Genomic DNA, 18,638 nt, shown 5'->3' on the forward strand with positions numbered 1-18,638 from the left:
TATTTAATCTTGATTCTCTGATTCCATCATGAACTCTGGATGGTTGAATATTGATTTTGTTTCTCTCACTATGTGTATATTTGTTCATGATTTGGGAATCAACATTTTCTATGGATTTTTGTGTACACTGACTTTTGTTTGAAAGAAATTGATTTTACTCTTGATTTTGTTTGATTTTCACTTTCAATTAATTAATTTATTATCCGGTTCATTTGTTGTATTAGAGCGTTGAGAGAGAAAGAGAGTGAGGGAGAGAGAGAGACAATGATGAGAAGTGGGAGTTGGATGATCAAATTGGGTGCGAGATTAAATTAGATGATTGGAAACTTTGATCATTCATTGTTACCAACAAGTAATTACATGTTATTAATATTAGATTTTACTGCAACTTTTAATCAAGAACTATTTTTTTTGTCTATCAGATTGTTTCATGAGAGTTTGGGTGATCATCATCATGGTGATTGGTGTTAGTTGAGCATGAGGAACATTTTGATTGGAATTTGATTCGATTTAACAGATTTTCCGTTTCATTAAGCTCAAGAACCGACTACAAATGAGGCCACAATTAAAATTAATTACTCTTGTGTATAATAAACAGTGTGGATTCTTGTGGGAGTGGAAACAATGAGAGCAAAAAATATATATCGATTCATTGGGTTGGTGATAATGATGAAAATGAAGATGAAGATGAAGACGATAAGCTTGATGAGCAAATTCTAATGAATTTATCTCCTTTCAAAATTCCAGGACATGTTTTAATCTTCGTCTTGGATATTTTCGTTCAATAAAATCTGATTGATCGACAATTTGTTCACTTGATTATAAATTGATTAACTTTTCGATTACCATGAAATGAGTTTATAATTGAAACAATGAATTTGGAATCAATAACAATTTAATCATTTAACAATTAGAGTTAATTCACATTAAATTGTTGGCTTTACAAAGTTTTTTCTTCTTTTTTTCTTATTGCAAACAAAACGATTGATAAAATTTCCAAGGTAACTTTTTATCTTTTCTCTAGAGTTTCGAGCGACAATTCTGAACAATTTTGTCCATTCATAAGCATATTATTCATCTATCAGAGTGATTGGTTTGATAATTGTTTAATATTTACAATGCAATAGAGATTGAGACACTTCTGTAGTTACTTATGAAGTAACAATCAAAGGTGAGAAGAGAGTGAAAAAAGTTATCAAGCCTTGACAAGCATTCGGAGAGGGAAAAGGTAATGAGGCAATTGAATTGAGGTTGAATTGATTAACAGGGAAAGACAATTGTTGTTACGTTTAAATTAGAAGCAATCAACTGATTATCTAAAAAGTATCTTGCGAAAAGCTTTGCGAAAATCTCGATTAAAAACTGTATAAATGATTGGATTAATTGCTGAATTACAGTAGCCCAACCAGTAACCAAAGGTTAACCCGGAAGTAATTTGACAACTTTTGCATAAACCGGAAGTTAAATACATAACAAAAAAGGGTAACCAGGCAAGTATGAACGAGCCCATGATAAGACCTAAAATTAGGGTGGCCCGTCGTTCCCGAGCCTTTGCAATTTTCCTTTTGTGCCTCTCTGCATCGGACGGGGTGTGTCGTCGAGTCACTGGTGGGGTTTGATATTGAACTTTTCCTTTTCCCTTAGGTGATTTTTTACTTCCACCGCCGCTTCCCTTAAGTGAAGATGATGATTGTTCCGGTTGGTCACCTGAATCATTACACAGATCAGAGTCATCATAATCCGCTATTGACATGGTCGAACCATAAGGTGACCTGGTAAGACCTCCACCGACTCCGCTGACACTTCCACTTAAACTGCCACCCGATGTAGGCACAGGTCCAAATCGACCACCACAAAGACCACCACCAAGTGATGCTGACGAAGGTGAAAGAAATGCTTTCGATTCTAAGGCAAAGTTACCACTATGTCTCGATATTGGCGATTCCATTGCATCCGAATCATCATCAGCTGATATTAATCGAGTCTCATTGATTATACTTGATTTGGAATTAGTTTGATTACCATAATTACTATTATTGATTGACGTTAATCCATTTGAACGTAATATCGAAGTCGGTGCAATCTGGTGCGTTGACATATCGTAATCACAACTGTCGTTACCTGCACTATTAAGATAACAATCAAGGTCTAAATTACTGTTATCCGGATGATTAGAATTGTTTCTATTGTAATTGTGAATCGAATCGTCAATTGCTATTCGTAATTTAGGACATTTACGCTCAGAAAGTGAACTCGAATTACCAGAATGAGAATAATTAGTCTTGATTGTCGGTGATGTTGCTACCGTTGATTTAGATGATACTTGATTATCACAAGAATTAGTTGAACTTGATGATAAATTGGTTTCCCGATTATTAATCATTACTGAATTGCTCCCACTATTTGTTGCACTATTAACATTGTTTTTAACGTTAACTAACGTTGACACATTATTATTATTACAATTAGCATGATTATTATTGTTGGTTGATGATGATGAAGATGAACTATTGGCAGTTTCAATGATGATTTGTGGAGGTGGACAATTTGATGATGGTGATAAACAATCGTGTCTATTAACTTTACCACCTCCACCATTATTATCATCTGCACAATTATCTTCACCATAAACGGTATCTCGAGGTGAAAATGTTACCTTTGGTGTGGTCAATGTGGTCGGTGTGGAGCAAGGTGTCAATGCACCATCATCAAAATTTGATTTATTAACTATATTTACACAATTACCTGTGGTGGTTATTTGCTTATTACAATTGATAGTATCACAGTTTGATTTAATCTCCATTTTATCACGTATCTCTTTACTCTGGTCGAGACAGTTATCAGTAACCTCTTCCTGACCTTCGGGTGGACTTGGATTACTCATTGATGTGCATGTTGTTGTGGTTGTTGACTTATCTTTGGTCATATCATTGGTCACTTCGGCGACCAATAGTTTCCGTTTCTTAACATGTTTCCTTGCTCGAGATCGAGCGGCAACAAAAATTTTAGCATAAACAAAAACCATCACAATAGCGGGAACATAAAATGACCCGAAAGATGAATAAACAACGTAACCTGTATCCTTGGATAGTTCACATTCCCCTGGTCCGATTGAATCATTTTTCCACCCAACCAAAGGCGGAAGTGACACTAAAGCTGAAAATATCCATACAAAACAAATCATGAAAATGGCACGAGATGGAGTCCGTTTTTTAAGGTATTTAACCGCTTGTGTAACTGACCAGTATCGGTCAAGAGAAATGAGACACAGGTTGTTGATCGAAGCTGTACAAAGTAAGACATCTAATGCATGATGGATATCACACCAAAGGGCACCAAATATCCAGTAGCCCATAAGTTCATAGGCAAGACTAAAAGGCATAATAACAAGACCCAAAAGTAAATCGGAAACAGCTAATGAAGCTATGAACCAATTCTGAACTGTTTTCAATGATTTCTCAGTTGTAATGGCGATACAGACCAACAGGTTACCCACCACAATTACAATCATTATAATTGTAATGAAAAAAGCTAATAAAATGATAGCCAATTGAGTGTATCCTGATTTAGGGTAAGGAATTGATTCCCAGAAAGATATTAGATTATCAAAATTGGTGTTACTTGGATTAAATGAGTTATTGCTGTTCCCATTGTTGAAAGATGATGATGATGATGAATAAAGGGTTGATGTTGCTGATGGTGGGAAGAATGTTGATTCAATCCAATTTCCTAGACTATTAATATGATGAGAATTGTTATGAGAAATTGATGAGGAAGAGAAAAGGGAAGGCGAAGGTAAAGATAATGGTGATAGACTTTCATTTAGGTTGATCAGCTCTGATGATGATGGTGAATGGGAGGAAAAAGATGAAGATGAAGATGAAGATGATATTACCGATGGGATTGATAAGGATGAGAAGAAAGATAAAGGTGATGCTATTGGTATAACAGAGGAAATTGAATCACTTGTATTATTTTCATCAACTGTATCATTTGAAGATTCTAATAAAGATTCGTGAAATGGTGTTGGTGTTGTGGATGAAGATAATGTTGGTGATGATGCGTTTACATGATCACCCAATAAGCTAATTGGGTTAGTTAACGTTCTGTAAAAGTTAACTAGTGTTGAATTGGAACGATCAAGGTAAGTGTGGTTAACAGACACTGTTGATGATGAGGCTTCTGTGGTTGATGTTATGTTGGTTCTGAAGGCTTCTGGTGATGTTAATGCGGATACCAGGTTGAAGGTTGATGTTGATGTTGAGGGTGAGGGTGAGGTGATGGAGGTTGCAAAGGATTTGGTAGCTGATGAAGTTGATGTTGGTGTTATTGGCGGAGATATTGTTGAAAATGGACTGAACGTGAGAGTGGATAGAGTTGAAAGTAACGTTGCTGCTGATGTATTGTATTGGTCAGATAATGTTGACCGAAACATTGACCCGATGGTTGATGATGACGTTGATGATACTGCTGCTGATAGAGATAAATTAGATTCGGTTGCATTGTTGGAGGTAAAATTGGTTAAACTATTGATCCAAAGAGGATCAGTTGACTCTCGACTTTCACCACCAGCAATTGCTGAACTCACAGCGGAAACAACAGTTGATGTGGTTGAAGAAGATGAGGTTGATGATAATGATGATGTTGTATCAATGAAAACTCCATTGGTTAATCCCATCGAACTGGACAAACCATTGACCATATGAAACAAGGCAAAACAAATAGAAAAGAGAGAAGGAAAAATTATACAAAACGAAAAGAAAACTTATTTTATAAAAAAAGGAAGAGAGTAATGGAGTAAAATATGATAACTGACCAATGGTCAAAAGTGAATTTATTGATATCATAAAGTATCTCACCTTGTCTGGGAATTTTATGGTTGATCCAGAATAAAATATCGAATCTTTTCTGGAAAAGTTTTCCTTTTCTAACTTATCGATCTAATAGTTTACTTTGGGTAACATTTTTCCTCGAGTTTATAACGATATCGAGTTCTGTACATGGTAAATGTAACGAAACAAGAGTTATCCATCATATCACTTTCTTTGGGGAGTTGGGAGTGAAAGTGGGAGTGGGAAAGTGTTTTTATATTATACACTGTGACTAACAAACACACACTCACAATCCACTGAGATGATTTTCACGTTTCCAAGGTAACCTTAGAACTCGAGATATTTTTTGTTCTAATAGATCCCAAATATCCAAGGAGAGAAGATGAAGCAAAATGATGATAAATATCACTTACAGTATATCAGAAGTGCAGTTTAAATTGAGAGAATATCAACTTTTCCGATGAAAATTTTACGATTTTCTTATTTTCCCAATTCTTTTTTTTTATTTTCGATGTTCACCCAAATCGAATCGATGTTTAATTTTCAATGTTCATTTGGTAACCACATCAGTCGAAATGATTTTTTCTTGTCTTATTACAATGTGTTCAAACGAATTTGTTGCCAATATTAATTCTGACTCTAATCCAATTGAATTAATTAACTTGATTGTAAATCTGTTGGAATAAGAGGAAAAAAATAAAAACATTGTTATAAATAATTCTGAATGAATACTCAACTAGGGAATGATTAAATAAGAATAATTTTCCATCATCATCATGATTTGTAAGAGATAATCATGATTCCTGGAATCATGATGAACTAACTTTTCTCATTGGACGTAATCATAATAAATATAATTCAATTTAGTATAAATATTTATCTGATTTTGATTGGGTTCAATATCCACAATTAACTGTTCATGTTGATTTACAGGGTAATAGTTAATGAAATTGTTCTGATTTGTTTCTGATTGATGTTTTGAAAATGCTGAGAAATCAATTTTTCCACCTTGATGTTTTCCTTTCTTACTCTTAATAACTCAATGATGCAATGTTCATCTTCATGGTGTAATGATGATAACACTCATATGAAATCTGAACTTGCTCTGTTTCATGATTACTCAGGTATAATATACAAGATGTTCATGGAAAACAATTGATGAGCTTAAATGTAAGCACTGTGTTCAAGTTATTATCTTCATGTTATCTTAATCTTGATAAAACCATAGGATTGATTTGGTTAATCAATGGTAAAGATAATCCTCAAAAGTAGATTGAGATTATCATTATAATAATGTTATTATTATGATAACAAAATGAGTTAAGTCAACAGAAAATTATTATCATTATTAATCAAACAATAATTGTCCACCGACAAGATCAACAGGTCAGCATGATAAGTATCGTTTCAAATTCATATATGAATTTATACCAACTGATTTTACTCAGAAATTCAATTTTAGGATGAAACTTTAGTTTAAGAAAACAATTGTTACCATGAGGAAAAGTTTCTCAATTATTAATATTTTAGTTTCTCTTGAAATTGAGAGAGAGAGAGATATTTTCCTCCTTTATCATGAACTTTTCATGAAATGAAAGAACCTCAGTGAGCAAGGTTTCAATTTATTGCAGCAAATTAGTTATCTAATTAAGATTAGGTGAAAAAACATCAGAATGAGTAATTGTATGAAACAAGGAAGAGGAAATGATTAATGTAAATTCAGAACTTTTTTCAGAGCTGTTTGTTTATCTAAAACTGAGTTCAGGATGAAATTTTTGTTGTGGTTTTCCGAGAGTTTTTCCCAAATGTTTCAGCTTATTAAAAAAACTACTCAACTTTTCATGGTTGTTATAATTTTCAATATTCTTGCAGGAAAGTTAATAGGGAAGTGAAATATTGTAATTAAATAAAAAGCAAAAGGGTGAAATTGAATATTTTATAAACTAATAAATGATTATCATCAAAGATGATGAAACGTTCAGATATTTTCATGATGATCAACTGAAATTTTCACAAGAGATGAAGGAAAAAGGAAATGTTTTAATTGTAATTTAAGTGTTACCCAAAAAAATCATTGAAACGTAAACAGTTTAACTGAAATTTTTCATGGTTCTAATTATCAAAAACCTGAAAGAATTGAATTCAACTGTATGAAAATTATAGATACATAATGAAGCTAATTCATAACTGTAGTTTCCTATTTCCTTTCTGTTGAATATCAAATTTTTTCACCATCTTCTTCAATTATCCATAAGAATCCAAAGTTTTCATCACAAAGATGAGGATGCTAATGATTCTAATAATGCAAATGGATGATAATATTATCAAAGATTCTAGTGTTTATATTAAAACTCTTGATTCTCAGTTCGAATCCATCCCAACCAGATGTCTCTTTCACCGAGGTTAAGAATTCATTCATGATGATTTCACCTCTTCCACTGTCATGATGATCATCATCATCTCCATATTTTACACTTGCCTTTTATCCAAAGAAGAGTATATTAATTTCCGTTCCACATTAGTTACTCTTCTTCATCAGCACTGACATTTCTTTTCATTTTATCCTACTTCTCTCTCCATCCTCATCTTTTATCATCACATTATTTTGCATCACCTTATTTGACATTAACCTCTCTCCTCACTTTTTCCATCATCCGTATGCATTTACAGTAATTTCACCTCATCATCTTTAACTTTATTGTCTATTCTCTGTCTGCAGATTTTTTTCCTTTTATTTATTCTATTTAATATTAATCTCTTTCATAGAAATGATATTTCGTTTATTTTTACTATCAACTTGCTGCTCAATTTTATCTTAGAACTTTTAGTTTTCAACTGGAACTCTTTTAGAAGCCACTTTACATTACCTATTTTTGGATACATGGTGTTCACTAGGTGTGTTTGTCTTGGAGTAACCTTTTTTTTCATCATCATCATCTACCAAGGGGGTTCCTCTCAGCAAGATATTCCAAGGTATTCAATCTGCAATTTCCTCTCTCTTTTTCTTACTTTTTATCTCTCTTTATCTTCTATCTCTTTCTTCACACTGATTACAATTGCATCTCTATCATCATGATTCAATTGGAGTAAAATGAGGAAGCAAAAGAGATGCAGATGAAAACAGGATCATTTACATCGGGAAAGCTTTCGGATTATGCAAATAAACAGTAAAAATAAGTGGAAATAGTGAGGTTATTAATTCCCTGAGGACTGAAACTGGTCTAATATCAACCATAAGCAAACCAATAGATTGCCTATCTCAAAATGCTCAATCTCTTTCTGTGTTTATTTCTACCCTGGAAAACAAAATAATCATGATAATATTAGTAATAATAAACTCTTAATAATCATGACGAGAAAATGAAAGAAATGCAAAGAGAAGCAATGAAACTTTTTCTATTCTTGGATTTTGTTGGAATTTTCTAATAAATCGTTTTTTTCATTAGTAGAATATCAATTTGTTTGAAGAATCATGAAAAGTCAGAGCTGTCAAATCTCTTGAATTTGTTATTATATATTCTTTCATTATATTGCAATAATTTTCCCTTTCAAAACAGATAAATAAACACTTGACCACCGAGTATTTCATGATAATCATGGGAAATCAACTTTGCAAGTTATCGGTCATAATATAAGAATCAATCTGTTTCTTTCTTCTATGTAAATAGCTGGAAAGAGTTGATAAAATAAACAGAATCAGGAAAAAGATGAAGGAAATAATTCCAAGATAAAAGAGAACTTTTTTCTCCTTGATAATGTTATTATTGGAAACAAAATGATATTATCACTCCCACACTCAACTCTCTCTCTCTCTCTGCTAATTCAGCCAAAGAATTCAGGGTAACGTATCACCAGACTCTTTTCATGGTGAATTTTAATGAAATCTGAATAAAAACTGTCAATCTTCTGGACCTTTTAAATGGTCAGTCTTATATTATTCTCAATACAATCTGATGACAAATGAATGAAATATAAATAAGAAAAAGAGCAAGAGCAAGAGTTCTAAATGGAGATGATGGAGATAGAGGAAAATCTCACCAAGATAAAAAGAGAAAGAGATGATAAACTGAAGACAAAAAGTTCAGTGACAGAAAGAAAAACTTTGTTCTCGATTTTTTCACTTTCTCTAATGAAAATAGCTACTTTCAAGGAAATTAGAATCTTTTCTGTTCTATTTATTTTCCTCTGTAAATATAATAATATTCTCAAATGTATTTCATCAAGCTTCATGACAAAATGAGATTAATTTTGAAATTTTCGGGTAAACGAAGTGCTAACGAATAAAGTTTGCTTGGAAATTTATGAAATTCTCAATTCAACCATGATAACGATGAAAACCTGAGCTCCATGGAAGCTTCATAAGATATTCTGAAGAGTTTCCTTTGTTTTTTTCCTCCGTCATCATCATCATCATCTATTATTTTCATTGTATTTGATTTAAAAGCAATAACATTTTCACTTTTCCAAGTGACAGAAGCTATCAAGTTATTATGATATTATTAGAATGGTTTTTGATATAATATGAAAAAGAAAGAAAAGAAACTAGAATCTGGGAACAATATGGCGGGTGTAGAATAGAAAATTTTCTTCTGCATTCTTCTTCACGATTCTCTCTCTTTCTCTCTTGCTCTTTGAGAAGTCCATCAATCATCCATGAAAATTCTGACAGGAATCTGTTGATCTTGTGAATGTTTGATGATAAACGAAGGATAAGTTTCTCAAGTAAGAAGAAAGAAAAAAGTTATCGATGGAAGATAAGAAGATGATGAAAAAAAGCTATCATTCTAATATCATAATATCTATCTATCATTCGGAATATTACCAGAGAAAGGGGAAAAACCAATCGGTCATTTGGAAGTCATCACTAAAGATGATGATGATCATCATCATCTCGAGATAAGATGATCGAGATAAGATATTTTTCATTGAAAAATTGCTTTACTTTATCAATAACAGAGAAGAAAATTTTTTTTCAAAAGTATAATGATGAGTTCTCTTGGTGATATTATGATGTGAAAATCTGATGAGAATTTTTCTCTGCATCATCAGATAAAACAAGGTAATCAAGTAGAGCAAGGGATGAGATGAAACTGAAAGATGATGATGACGATGGGCTGGTGAACTTAGTTGAAGGTGATGAGAAAATTGTATTTCAGAGGGAAAATGGTGACAAAGTTTTAGTTCAATTCTAATAGAAAAGTGAAATTATTTGAGTAACAAATGATTGAATTAAACGTAATCTATGTAAACTGATGATGTTCATGAAGATTGAGAATCAAAAGGCGTGGTTTTAATATGATAAATTGAATCACTCGAACAAAAGATCTTCAATGTTCATCTGATAATCTCAACTCTCAATTCAGTCAATCTCCACCCTCACAAGTCATACTACTCCAATTGTTTTATTATTCACAGTCTCAGAGTTATCAACATATCTTATCAGTTTCTTCATCTCTCTCTCTCTCTCTCTCTCTCTCTCTCTCTCTCTCTCTCTCTCTCACTCACTCATGTATTTTCTATTTATTCCTTGCAAATATTTAGGAGACACATCACCGTCATCAACTTGATAAAAAAAATTCTGAACTATTTTCAGAACTCGAGATATTACATATTGTTTGAGTTCTGAGAGTTTTTTCATTCTTTCTGATTCCTATCATTTTCATGGAGCATTGTTGAAAGTAACTCTTTTTTTGCTTCTTTCATGAACCTCTTAGAAAACAAGAACTTTTCATGATAAGATGAAGATGAAGACGATAATGATGATAAAGAAGACGAAAGGGAAAGATTGAAAAGAGCAAAAATAGCATAAAGATATTTCATCTTCTCAGGGAATAGATGAGAAAAGGGAAAAACATTCAGAGTCATAATGTGAGATGATAAGTTCACCATCCAGTGTAAATATAACTTATATTCAATCACAATCAACAATAATCATTACAATAAATATAAATTTTAACCAGAATTGGTTTGAGAAAATTCAAGAAAAAAAGTTCATCAGTTATCATAAAATATAAGCATCGAGTTAAGATATTGAATAAATTTTCTATCTCATTGATTCATTGAAATTACTTCCGTAAGAAAATGAATAGAATGAAAAATTTTCTCAAACCGATGATTCTGAACATTTCATCATGACAAAACTCAGTCATTATTATCATCTACCATTGATTACAATTGTTTTCTGTCTCATTTCAATTTAATAGGATTCAATCTATTACCTGATTAGATCTTTAGTTATCATGAAGAACAATAAATTATTACGAAAACAACCAGAATGAAAGTTAAGTAAGAAAAATGACATTACGATAAATGGGTTACATGGAAAGAGCAACAAAATCATATTGTTTTTTTCTTCTTTCAGAACATATCGATTCCCCTGTTTAGAGCATCTTTCCCATCATAATATCATGATGATCACCATCATGCATTTATCTTCATACACTACATGGTAATAATAAGCCTATGAATATTTTTGATCCATAAAAAAGCACCAGAGATAAAAACAGTGAATGGATTGGGTAAGAAAAAAACTCTTATCATTTGGAGCTGAAAAAGTTAAGTGTCATCCAAAGGGTCAATAATGGTCAATATAAATCAACCGGAATGAAAGGTTTAAGAAAATAAGAATAGTGAATGAGTTGGCGAGAGATATATATGTATTCGAAGAGAATTTGCAAAGTTATCAGTTTCTCTTTTTTTCTGTCGCTGGAAACTCTGAGTTTAAATGGAACTTTGAAAGACGATTTTGCATTTGAACTCTTCTTTTTTTTCCTATGAGATTGAAAAAAAAGTGAAAAGAAAATGATGGAGAGATTGAAATGAATTTTCTTCTCGGTGTAAAAATCCCCTGGAGATTTTATATAATAATTTCTGATTTGATGCAATTCTATTTGTTATTATATATACGTTCCCCTGTCTCGAGAAACCATATTATCATTTATTGAAATTGTTCATGATAATAATAATAATATATATCAGAATTTTCTTCTTCATGGCAAAATGAGAGAGTAAGTGTGAGAGTAAGAGGTAAGATGATAATAGAAAATGATAATAATAATGATGATGAGAGAAAATGTTATCTCTTGTATTCTGAAAATTTATTGACTCAGTTCAATTCCCGCAGATACTTAGATATTTTTCCTTCCCTGATTTCTATTGTAACGATATCTAATAATAACAGTTTAACAACTTTCATCCTGAATGTTTTACATTGAACCTTTTTACCCACTCCCACCACCCACTTTCCACCCTCTCTCTTTCCTTTCAATCTCTTAATTTCAAGTTATGTTGTTATTGTTGCCTTTTTCATGATAACAGTAATAAGTATCATCATCATCATCATAATAGTTGAGCTTCCCAATCGATGAGTGATTCAATGGGATTACTATTGAAACGATTGCGTGGATTAGATTTGAAAGAATCATTGAGACATAAATTGGATGAAAAAAAAGTGCTAAGAATGATCATCATGTTAACAGGGTGGAGTTGGAGGTGGAAAATTCTAGGGTGAAAGATGATAATTCTGAATTCAAGTTTTTTTCTTCTTCCATTCACAATTGAACTTCTTGTGGTTCTCAAAAGAGATGATATCATGAAAGATATTCACAAGATTTCATATGACAGCTTGAGAAGAGAAAAATAATCGATAGTTTTTCTTTTATATCATCGATGATTCTTAGAACTTTTTTTCTTACTCAGACACTTATTTCTCTGTATTCTCAGGCTGTTCACACTTTTGAACATTGTCATTCAGTAAGAGGAGAAAAATTCAACGTGAAAACGATTCACCTTGCCAATCAATTCCAATACAAATTCAGAAAATGTTCTTTCAAGATGAACCATTGAACATTCAAAGGTATACGTTTATCAGAACACATTACTAGAAATAGAATAGAAAATGAGCTTTTGATCGAAGCAAATTTCACTAATCTATTCAATCGATAATTGTTAAGCTTGGAAATAGATGGAAACTCGTAAAGATATCAAATTGTTCCATATGAAAATCTCAAAAAATCATCCAAAAGAATATCAAATTGAGAGCATTTTCTCTTAAGCCAATCAATTGTTGCAATAACAATCAGAATGCGATAACTATTAGAAAAATTTGAATTCAAACTGAAACAAGATTAGTTTTGTTCTACATGGTTGAATAGTCTGAATTATGGAGAGGAAAATTTAGCGAAATGATCATGAAGTTGAGTAATATTTTTTCGTCACGTTGATGATTATATCTGTTTAACTGCAATTACGACAATGGAAGAAACTAATTGCTTAAATAAATTATTCTTAAAGTCATTATGTCTTTTGTTGGTTATATCCGAAACTATGATAACAAAGAGGATAACCTGATGTGAGGTGAAGGAAGATGATGTTTATAGCTTCGAGCAAAAGCAATATTTGTATTATAAAATTTTCTTCTTTATTTTCAATGAGAGAAGAAAAAAAGTTTTAAAAATTCTAAAGTAAACTGAGCTTGAAGCGAGAAGAAAGAGAAAAATTCTGATAAGAAGAATGATCTTCAACCATTTTCACCATAAATTGCTCATGTATTTCACTTTACTCCTTTTACTCCCACCACCCACTTCCCTCCACCAATGCAAATACTAAGAAGCTTATGTTCCCTTTCTTCTCTCTCTCTCTCTTTCAGCTATCAAACTGTTTCCTTTATATAAATAATAGATAATATAATTTTCAGGGTGAATTTCAAGTAATCACAATTATACCAATAGCCTGGTAACAGATAATAAAAAATAAGAAATTCTGATGATTCTGTTATCAGAATTCAATCAGATAAATATATATATGGCATTTCAATTGAATGTTTATGTAAATTTTGTGTTTCCATTTCAATCTCAAATATTTGCTTGATTCATGATCACAATTTAAATTGATCAACAAAAAATGTTACATAGTCATGATAATAATAATCATGATAGTGATAAGGTAGATCAAAATCTATATCTAATAATAGTTACATGTTCAATATGATTAAGCCTGAAAAATGATAACTCTAATGGATAGAAAATGATTATTATTATTATTATCAATTCTCATAAAATGAAGCAAATTTTTCTGTCCAATTTTATCATAATTCATTATCTACACTCTGATGAGTATTTATCATGTCAGTATTTACAATTTCTTGTCACATTTTTACTGAGAAACGTTATCATGCCATATGGAAATACTCATGAACTGGTAGCCTACAGTTAGCATCGAGTCAACCCATTTATGTAGATATATATTATAATAGTTGCCAATTTCTGAGTAAATATAATTTTCTACACCCATGAAACTCATGATAAAGAAGAGGAAAAGTTCATTAACAGAAATTGGAAACAATTGTGATAACAATTTGACACGATTATTGTCAAACTTTTTGTTCCATAAATACTTTTTATCATTATTATCCTGTCAATGTAACTGTTTATTGAATTTCAATTTACTTTCTCATTTATCTGATCATGAATCAGTTAAATCTTGTTGATCATCAATTGATTGATAACTCAAAGCTCATGTTGATTTTATGAGTTGATCTGTCCCAGTTTTGTTGGCTGATTGATTATCACCATTAAATAAAGATGATTTTTCATTTTCATGATAAACGGTACGCATAATAATATATTTCAAATTCAATTAACTGTTGATTTAGTTTTTTATACACTGAAAACTGTATTTAAAAATAAATAAATTGCATGACTATCGGTTCATGATTAGTATTGACCAGTTAGTGTTTACCTTACAAATAAAAGGTAAAACTAAAAACAACAAATTTCATGATGATTATGAGACACAAAGCTAACATTATATTTGATAATAAATTGTTATTGAGTAAATATCAGTTACTGACATGGAAAAAAAACAACAACAATAATGTGAAGACAAGAGATTGGAATCAAGAAGATAAAGATGATCAGGATGATCTGACTGATAGATTCTAGAGAAAGGGATGGAAAAACGAGAAAGATGAAAGTTCAGGGAAAATTCAGTGAGAATCTTGAACCAATCAACCAAAGTGCTCTGGTTTGTTTTTGTTTACATGATGATAACCTTAAAGATGATGAAGAGAAAGATGAAGAAGAAGATGAAAAATTCTCAGTTTTATCTTCATCCATAGTCTTAAGTAAAAATGTTCATCTTCTCCTTTTTTCTTATCAATTTGACATGATATCCTCAAGGTGACAATCTACATCTTTATATTGGATCATCTCTATCAATCAATCCTAATCTTCATCTACTTTTACTCTATTTTTATCTCCCTCATCCTTATTGATCTTTTCTCTTTATTTTCACAGATCATTTCCGGTTCCTTGGACTCACAATCTAAGGGAACCTTAACTAAGTCAAAAAAATCTCTCTCTTAAATCGTAACCTTAACTTGACCCAACATATTAATAGAGTGCAATCGTAATGATTATCCTTTGATCATCATCCAACCTAATCCTCTCACTGTTTTGTTATCTTAATCATTATTTAATGTTTCATCATTTGCTTAATCAATACAGATCAAGATAATGTATAAAAATCAATTTAATATTAAACGTTAACCGTAAATGAACAATCAATGTCTCATTAACTTGTCATCTCAATTGTTTAAACAGTTTTCATTGTATTAGTTGCTCATCATTGATGTTTTTTGTTATTTTCCCGCCAATAAATTTAACAATCATTGGTACAATTAATTTGATGAGATAATATTGATTCTAAGGGTGGAAATGGTTATTTCTTTTCCCACTGCAATTACTTTTATCCCAACCTGATTAAGGTGAAATTAACCAGATTGAAAACGGTTCTTGTTCTGTATCATGTTAGAGTTTTAATTAATTGTAACTGTTACTCAAGAATTGACAGAGCAACAAATGAATTAGTAAATTGTTTGTGAGATTTCAGGGTTACAGTGAATTGAGTTTCTTTTTTTATCTCCCTGAGAGTCTGAAACTAACATGATGGAACTAATGAGTAGTGTAAACAAAAAACAGAACAATAGTGTTGATGCTTTTTTCTGGTCTTCCAATTAAATGATGACATCGAAATAGTCTAAATCAGGTAAGTTGGAGATGGAAGACAAAAAATTAACTTAATTTTGCTTTTTAGTTTTCTTTTGTAGTCATGAGGAAGAATAAGGATTCGATAAAGAGAAAGTGAGACATATTGATACAAATGAAGAAGAGGAGAAGGATTTGAGAGAGAGAGAGAGAGATATGAAAATTGGAAGAGAAGTTTTAATTATCCTAGAAAATAGCAAAAGTGTAAAAAAGGATAATAAGACAATCTAATGGACATTCATGAAGATTTGGATTTAAGAGTACGAAACAGTTACGAGTAGACTTGCTTGATTTTTATCATACGAGGGATTTCATTTTCTTTTAAAATTTTCAAGAGGATAAACAAAATGACAGAGAGGTAATAGAAATGGTGAGCTGGAGAAAGAGAGACAGACAGAGCTGAGTAAAGGAAACAATAAATGAAAATCAGTAAGAGATCGAGAAAATATTACGACTTTTAGCCTGAAAGAATCTGGAGAGTATTTGGATAAATAAGAAATCGTCTTGAGAATAGAAAGGGATAGTGATAGGAGAGAAGAGACTGAAAGATGAGTGAGAACTTGGAGGTTCTCAACTGAAGGTCACCAGTATTTATTAGTTATCTTTGTATAAAGTAAACCGATGCCAATAAAACCCTTTGAGCGTAAAACTGAAGGTGCTAAGTGAGGAGGCTTTCGAGTCTATGAGGATCGCCAATGTACTAGTTATGGCTCAGAGTTCTTGTCATGTAAGAAGCTTGGTGGCTTGGATTTCGGTGCAAGAGAAAGATAATCAGGAATAAAGAGAGATAAATAATGATAAGCATGAAAATCAGTTGCAGACACAGAAAAAATCGCTTTAAATATAATAGAACTTTTTTTTCTATTATTTATATTTTTTCCCTTTTCGTTCGTATGGTTTGAATATTTTCTTGATTCATTGTAATCACAATTGTTGCAATTTAACTTGAAAATAATTTAATACATTGAAGCAGAAATTGAACAATTTAAAGTTAACAATCATTTTCATGAGGAGATGATGATGATCATGTTAATGGTGCAAACAGAATTACAATCATTGAGAATCCAGGGAAAAGGTCGACTCAGTTCAGAACAAAATTTTCACTCAATTTCAGATATTCATCTAATATCCTGATGCCAAGTCTCTTATTATTATTGTTTTATTATCGCTTATATATCAGAGGATAAAATTCATAACTCAATAAAAGTAAATGTAACTTTATGAAAGAGAGAGAAAGAGAGAGAAAACTTTTGCTCCACTTTTATTATTATCATGAAATCATCTTTATCATAACTTTTCATCACATTCATGATAACATCTGAATTTGCAGTTACTACTTTTGGAAATTGAAACTGAATCTGAACGATGATTATGCAAAAAAGGTGAATACAAAAAATCATTTGCATTTCGAGCTTATTATTATGCTGTAGTATTTTTCTTATGAAAAATGAATTGAGATGAAAAATTTTGAAACTTTTTTTCGTTTCTATTGAGATAATGGTTTTGGTTCATGATAGAAATACTTTTTTCAGATTACTGAGTATTCAGAGGAATTCCTTTAGAAATTGTCTACCAAATAGATTTTCTTTTGATTATTTCTTTTCAATTAACTGGAATACTTTCATTTTCTAATAGCCAATGAGCTTATCAGAATGTAGTGATAATAATATCTCATTAGCGATTATGGGAAAAATTATGGAACAAAAAATTAGTCGAATGTTTAATTTAAGATGCTGATAGAAATTGATGAAAACATAACGTCAAGTGGAAGAAGTAAATTCAATGAAGGATGGAGATGAAGATGAAGATGAAGATGGAGATGGTGGTGATAGATATGAACAGAGTGTAGGAGAAGATGAAGGAAGATAAAGTTAGAATATGCTAATAGATGATGAGAAAAAAAGTGAATCTTGTTAGATGTGTAACTTAACGATCGATCTTATTAAATATAACTGATGAGAATCAACTAATCATGGTTAAAATGTATTTTAAATTACCATGTTTAGTTGATTTAAATTGCTTTTCCGGATTCTCTTCTGCAATCTTACTCCTCTTTCTGTCATCTTTAGTCTCCCTTGTTTGCTACTTTTTCCCGGCGTTTAACTCCCACTTTACTGGTAATATATTTATCATCATTTTCATCTTTCCTATCATCAGAATCTCTCTCTCCATTTTCATGATTTTCTTTTGCTTTTTCTCGTCTTCATCTTCTATGAAAACAACTTCCAGTTCAATGATGAAGAAAACCTGGCTCACCCTCTCTCTCAATTTCCACCTTCAACCTTGGATATATTTTTTCCCGCCTTATTCAATTTCTTCCTCTTTAAACCTTTAACTTTTATTTGGTTAATATTTTCTTACCAAAAATGAGTTTAAAGTGAAAATGATGTGATATATACTAACCATGTTCTAGACAAATTCATAATCAATTTCAGGGAAAATATTTAGTTTCAATTTCTTACTGAGGTTATTGCAATTATCTCATCACTTTTTTCATCATGATGATTTCTCTCTCTCTCTCTCTCTCTCTCTCTCTCTCCAACCATGTACACCAATGATTCTCTCTATGAGTTTCTCACTCAAATATCAAATAATAATATTCTTTACACACCAACATAACCTGAACCTCCGCCGGGTGAAAGTTTCATTTTACTCTGTTAATTGTTTACTCTTACAGAATTGAAATCCATACATGGATCAAAAGATGCTCATGATACATGAATATTAGATTAATATGCAATGATGAACATTCTGAGCACCA

The 18,638-nt window shown here is 31.4% G+C and overlaps 1 protein-coding gene across 5 annotated transcripts in view; it reads right to left on the reverse strand.

Annotated features, from left to right (window-relative positions):
• Window positions 1-232: 232 nt before the first annotated feature.
• Window positions 233-18,638, reverse strand: part of LOC128396442 (MATH and LRR domain-containing protein PFE0570w-like) — a 38,420-nt gene continuing 20,014 nt past the window's right edge. Inside the window, exons 2-4 of one of the 5 annotated variants that reach the window (XM_053357028.1) lie at window positions 5,246-5,506; window positions 4,860-4,994; window positions 234-4,682 (exon numbers count right to left, since the gene is read on the reverse strand). In XM_053357028.1, the coding sequence (XP_053213003.1) occupies window positions 1,313-4,678 (3,366 nt within the window). In that variant the 5' untranslated portion in view covers window positions 4,679-4,682; window positions 4,860-4,994; window positions 5,246-5,506 and the 3' untranslated portion in view covers window positions 234-1,312. Of the gene's footprint in view, window positions 4,703-4,859; window positions 5,507-18,638 lie in introns of those variants that run through there. The other 4 variants (XM_053357030.1, XM_053357031.1, XM_053357029.1 and 1 more) reach the window with 4 other exon arrangements.

The sequence above is a fragment of the Panonychus citri genome, unplaced genomic scaffold (genome assembly GCF_014898815.1).
Source record: "Panonychus citri isolate SS breed McGregor unplaced genomic scaffold, ASM1489881v1 Contig00144, whole genome shotgun sequence".
Classification (NCBI taxonomy): Eukaryota; Metazoa; Arthropoda; class Arachnida; order Trombidiformes; family Tetranychidae; genus Panonychus; species Panonychus citri.